Here is a 6,000-nt window from a genome sequence, read left to right on the forward strand (position 1 = left end):
TGAGTTCCATTAAATTGAGCAATGAAAACACATGTTTTGACAGTGTTTAGAAGAGGGGGGGGGCATAAAGCACTATATAGAAAAACAAAGTGTTATTACACAGTAGAAGAAACAAATAGACTAAAAACATGGAGTCCAAACAATATGTCTTTATTTAATCTATGCCCTTGGGTTGCAGCGCGCTATACAAATACTAAAATAAATAAATAAATAATGTGATCTGGGGGCGTTCAAGAGATCCTGGTAACAGGATCGAGAATACCTGAGCATTTGCACCACGTACACAGCCACGTGACCTCAGTAATCCGTGTTACTGTTGCATACTGTGGCGATACTCCTTTTATCGCGCTTAGAAGGATGAAATGGTGAGCCAGCGCTGCGAGGTTTCGGAGTGACGGAGTCTTCGGCTGGGTGCTCACAAACTACGAGCTCCAACGCAGTTCGCCAAGTGTAGGTTTATTGTCACTCTGGAATTCAAGATGCAGCGCTTTCTGCCACCCAAAGAAGAGTGCAGTTAATCCCCGCATATTATTCTCAGCCGGTGCAATAAAACACGTGATTGGTATTATTTATTTGTTGGTGTCTTGGTCTTGGTCGGGGTACCTCTAAAGAACGTATTTAGAAAAACGGCCCCACGTTGTGGAACGCTCTGGAGAAACATGTGGACGAGATTTGACTTTTGCTCGTGCATCATTTTCGTGTCATGGTCTTCAGTACTTGAAAGGCAAAACAAATCACTAAACGGGGCCGGGGGGGTGGGAGTGGGGGTGTATTCTAACTTGCGTCTGGCAGTAGAAAGATGATCAAATCGCAAAGTGTTAAATATTGAGGTTTTTTTTGTTTGCTTGCATTTCGACAACAGGCGCTTCCAAAAGAAACCGCTGAAGGCCTTGCAATCAGGGCTGGACTGGGAACTAAAAGAGGCCCTGGAAATAATTACTGGGGACCAAAAGAGGCCCTGGAAATAAAGTTCAAAGTGGCCCCATATGACACATTTTCAGCAAGCCCAATGCTTTTCCTATGAGAACATTTGTAAATACCACAGAAAAAAGGCCAAGGGTGCAGAGGCCCACCGGGAAATCTCCAGAGTTCCCTAAAGGCCAGTCCACCCCTGCTTGCAATACTACCCGCAATAGACTAAACGAAGGGACCGGCAATACACTAAACCAAGGGCCCTGCCATACACTAAACCAAGGGCCCTGCCATACACTAAACCAAGGGCCCTGCCATACACTAAACCAAGGGCCCTTAAGAGGGCCAGGGCCCGCAGTCACCGTCCCAGAAGCACTTCACAAAGAAATGTCAGGGGTAACCTGCTAACCTTGAATTACCGCTGGCATTTATCTTTTTTTTTTTTTTTTTAAATGACATAGAAGTCCACGAGGTCATGTTTTTGGACACCGATGTTCAGTACCAGGCCCTGGTCATAGGTACGGGCCCGCGGGGTCCTTAATGCGTGTTAAGCCGAAGTCTGAACACACAAACAGCTGGGCCACTTGTCGGCGGCGGCACAATACTTGAACACACGACTTGGTGATTCGCTCATTTTCTCTTTTTTATGTTTGACAAACTCAGTAAAGCAATCGGGAGCGCCCCGCGCGCAGGGACGCTGAATTTAAACTGACAAACTTGTCAGCCAAATAAAATAAACAGATGCCGAAGAGAAACCGCACGAGTGCCTTCAACCAAAATAACGGAGGGTAACATTTCCCCTCTCGGCCCTTTCAAAGCCATGTGTTTTACTTTTACGAAAAAAGCGTGAAAATTAAATAAACATCACTTTGGGCAAATCTCGGGGTCATGGCCGAGCCCCCTTCAACAAACGAAAACTTCTGAAAGCCCCTACACTTTGATTTACATTACATCTGATGCTGTAATTTCGACAACAGGCGCTTCCAAAAGAAACCGCTGAAGGCCTTGCAATGCTACCCGCAATAGACTAAACGAAGGGACCGGCAATACACCAAACTAAACTAAGGGACCGGCAATACACTAAACCAAGGGCCCTGCCATACACTAAACCAAGGACCCTTTAGAGGGCCAGGGCCCGCAGTCACCGTCCCAGAAGCACTTCACAAAGAAATGTCAGGGGTAACCTGCTAACCTTGAATTACCGTAAGTAAGTAAAACTTCGAAGTTTTTTTAAAAATAGGCAATAGAGATGTATTTTTCTCTTTTTTGATGGGGGCCGAACAAGTAAACAAGGAAAGAACTTTAATGTGTTGCGGGAGAGTGCAGCTTTCCTTTTGTTTTGTTTTTTCCGATTTGTGGAAAACATAAAAAGTGGAATTTTCCTTTCTGTAAGTGTGTGCCGGGGTCCCCCTCCCCCAGAAACAAATAAAGGAGGGAAGCTAAACACAGGACTCACCCGAGCCTGAAGGTGGGGGGGGGGCTGACACCAATCACATTTTAAATGCCATTGGGAAGACAGAGGTGAAGTTGCCTGACACAGGGACAAAGGGTTAAGGGGTCAGAGGTCACGGGAGGGGAGCAGCCTACTGTTTATACTGTTGCCCCTGACAACACCCCCCCCCATGGAAAAGGCTGTTGGGTCTCTGAGCACTGAGAGGCAGATGGACCCCAGGATCGAACACAGCCAAAATCAGTGCACACACTTCACGCCAAGCTTACTCATGCTTCCATCAAACTGCACCACTCGCAAACCCCACTCCAATATGCACAAACTAATCACGCACGCGTCTAGGACCTGATTTACAAAAACGCAGAGACCTTGATGGTATGTTATGTTACGGTATATTTATACCACACACTATCACCACTGGAGTGTTCCTCTGGCGGATCTGAAAGGGAAAGAGGGTGGGGTGGGTTAGTAGGGCTGAGCGGGGTAAGAGGAAGAGAGCTGTGATGTGCTGTTGACAGCACCAGTTCGGTCAACATTGTTCGCTGAGTTTAAGTGTGTTTTGTGGTTGGTTGCCGTCATGTGCTGTTGTGCGAGAGGATGTGTGATGTACACCACTCACGTCACACTTGCCGCAAACCATTCTGAAGTTGTCCTATCAAGTTCAGCAGCAACCGTTCGCATTCTGGTACTTCTCGTTATAATTTTGGTGATTATACATGCAGGACTGCAAGTCCCAGAATACAAAGCAGGTAGCAGGACTTTATGAAGAATTTGCACGCAACAGCTCTTTACATGAACTCAAAACTCAAGCAAACCAATGAATGTAGACATGCCAAACTTGGCAAAGTACTCGCATCCAGACCGAATTGTGAATATTACCTAGCGTCACATATAGACAGAATTGTGAATATTAGCTTGAGTCATATCCAGACAGAATTGTGAATATTAGCTTGTGTCACATATAGACAGAATTGTGAATATTAGCTTGCGTCATATCCAGACAGAATTGTGAATATTAGCTTGCGTCATATCCAGACAGAATTGTGAATATTAGCTTGTGTCACGTCACAACTAGATAGAATTGTGAATATTAGCTTGCGTCACATCGACAGAATTGTGAATATTACCTAGCGTCACATATAGACAGAACTGTGAATATTAGCACGCACCCATCTATATAGTGATGCTACTAGCCAACCCTACTAATAATAATTAAAAAAAAAAACTCACCCCTCTGCGTACACCTCTCAAGCTCTGAACTAACACAACCTTACCTCTAAAACAGTGCCCTTCACTATACCACTACAGCAAAACAAACCACACATCGTCTTGCACAACAGCACATTGCCTTTATTGTATTGCCTTTAACTGACACTGTTACTGACACTATTTCTGCAAACTTCATGTCATATATGCATAGACTGAAATATATCCCGGGAGGATAGCTCAGCGGCAGCGTGCGCGTCTTGGAAGCAAGACGACACGAAGCAACACAGGTTCGATCCCCGGGTCCGCGCTTAGAAACCTCTGGGTGTTTAAGCGTGTTATAAATACGTAACTAAGACACAAAAAAAACACAATTAGCAACTAAGAAAAGCAAACAATTCTTGTAACAGCGCCTCGATGCGTGCAGGCTGTGTGAGCGCTTTATAAATGTAAAAAATAAAGAAAAATAAAATATCAATTCTAGCGCCGTGATACTGAGGGTCCTGGGCTCTATCAATGAAATAAATAAAGGCTACCAACCAAAAAACACACCTAAACTCAGCGAACAGTGTAAACCGAACTGAGGCCTCCAAACGCACATCACAGCTCTCTTGCTCTTTTTCTCCCGCTCAGTCCTACTAACTCACCCTACCTTCTTGCCTTTCAGATCTGCCAGAGCGCAAGGCAGGCTCGGAGTAGCTTACAGGGCAATAGGCCCATGTGGGCCAGTTTGATGAGTTACTTTACTACGCGGCTAATAGTTTTGACCAATGTTGCTGAATAAATATTCTTTAAAATGTACAATTTGCATCACATTGTATCAAAAACCTCCTCCGTTGGTGCTGTTCATTCCTTTTGTGACACTGTTTTAAGTCCCATTTACAATTGTGGGCCACTTGGTGCCCGAGACAATTTTATGCCCCAGTACGACCCTGGAGCCAGGGGAACCACCACTCTGCGGTATGTCAATGTTAAAGGCATTTGTACCTTGCACTGTCACCACCAAAGTGGTATACATATCCTGTAACATAACCCACGCAAAGTCACACACGCGCCACCTGCCCGTCAAAACAAGCACCTTCGGAAATCACTCGCAAATCGCGCGGGCGCGACACAAAGCAAAGGTCACCCGCTACGCGAATCAAACACCAAACCACCTAACCAGCACGCTGATCCCACAACACACCCCGAAGGGGAGCCCGCATACCTACACAGCACAGCCCAGACCCCGCCCTCTGAAGAGTTTGCCCGCAGGGCCGGCATTAACAGGACCCAACTCTACCGCTTTTGCAATGCAAAACTCCTTAAGCCGCACATGAAGCCCAGTCCCCCCCTCCCCTCCCCTCGCGAGGCTGGTTACAATTAGCAGCGGCCCCTCCGCGTAGGAAACTCGCTTTAGTGGACGTTTCCTCTAGCCCTGGACGAGGCCTGCCAGCAGTTCCTTTCACAGTTCACGCTCCTGCCAACTCAGAAACGCTCCTGTTCCAGGCAGCAATGCAGCGTTCAATGGCTTCCGAGGAGAAGGCCCTTCGAGCGCCTACAATCCCACACAGGAGCCCGGAAAGTTCACAACTGCTTTCCAGGGATGGAGCACCCCCCCCCCCGTCCCATGACGTAACCCAAGCAACCCGGCACCCTAGCCTCATGTGTGCCCCCACCCACGCATGCGCCCCTCCACCAGCTTCCCAGGCCAGTCCTCGTCTATTGCCACCTAGCGTCGGCGCCCGGGGCTGCCCCCTGCCGGCAGGACCCGCACCCACCTCTGGTTGCTGCTGTTCCAGTACACCGCATGCCTGGCGCCGCAGACTCTCCTCACTTCCTCCAAGACCAAGGACACCCAGAGCAGCCCCCTCAGCAGGGGGTCCAGGGGCATGGCGGGGGTCCTGCTGGGCGGCTTCGCTGCACCAGACACCCACTCACCCGGCGAGTGAGGCAGTGCGGCTGAGAGAAAGGTAGGGGGAGGCCCCACCCTCCCAGGGAGAAGGAGGACAAAACTTTGGTCCAATCCCGAGGCAGGAAGAAAATAACACACACACACACTGAGTCCAGGGGGCGGCCTTAACCCCTGAGGAGCTGAAGGCGCAGCCCCTACTAGCAGGACTCCCTGGAGGCCCGGGGGGAACAGACTCCACCTGCAGCCCCAAAGAGCAGGGTCCGCCAGCAGCAATTCCCCAGGATATCCCCAAACAGGACTTCGCGGGGTGTCAGGGCAGCACAAAGGCGCACCCCGCGGTGCGGAGCACTGCCCGAGGCCTGAAGAAACCAGCCGCCAAAAGTACTGGGCAGGACTGAGGAGCGGGGTGAACCTGCCTGCGACGGGGAGACCGGGGGAGTCGGTCCCCAGCAGGCAACGGGACTCAGTGGACACCCACCAGCAGAACTGCAGCACGACTGAGGAACTGGGGTCAGTTTCCAACTGGAGGGTATGATCC

General features: G+C 49.1%; 1 protein-coding gene across 2 annotated transcripts in view; it reads right to left on the minus strand.

Annotated features, from left to right (window-relative positions):
• Positions 1-5,601, minus strand: part of EFNA4 (ephrin A4) — a 241,342-nt gene extending 235,741 nt beyond the window's left edge. For both annotated transcript variants that reach the window (XM_069650160.1, XM_069650159.1), the window contains exon 1: positions 5,329-5,601. In XM_069650160.1, coding sequence (XP_069506261.1) covers positions 5,329-5,441 — 113 coding nt within the window. In that variant the 5' untranslated portion in view covers positions 5,442-5,601. The remainder of the gene's footprint in view (positions 1-5,328) is intronic.
• Positions 5,602-6,000: the final 399 nt, after the last annotated feature.

Source organism: Ambystoma mexicanum, chromosome 1p, assembly GCF_040938575.1.
Source record: "Ambystoma mexicanum isolate Mex_15411 chromosome 1p, UKY_AmexF1_1, whole genome shotgun sequence".
Taxonomy (NCBI): Eukaryota; Metazoa; Chordata; class Amphibia; order Caudata; family Ambystomatidae; genus Ambystoma; species Ambystoma mexicanum.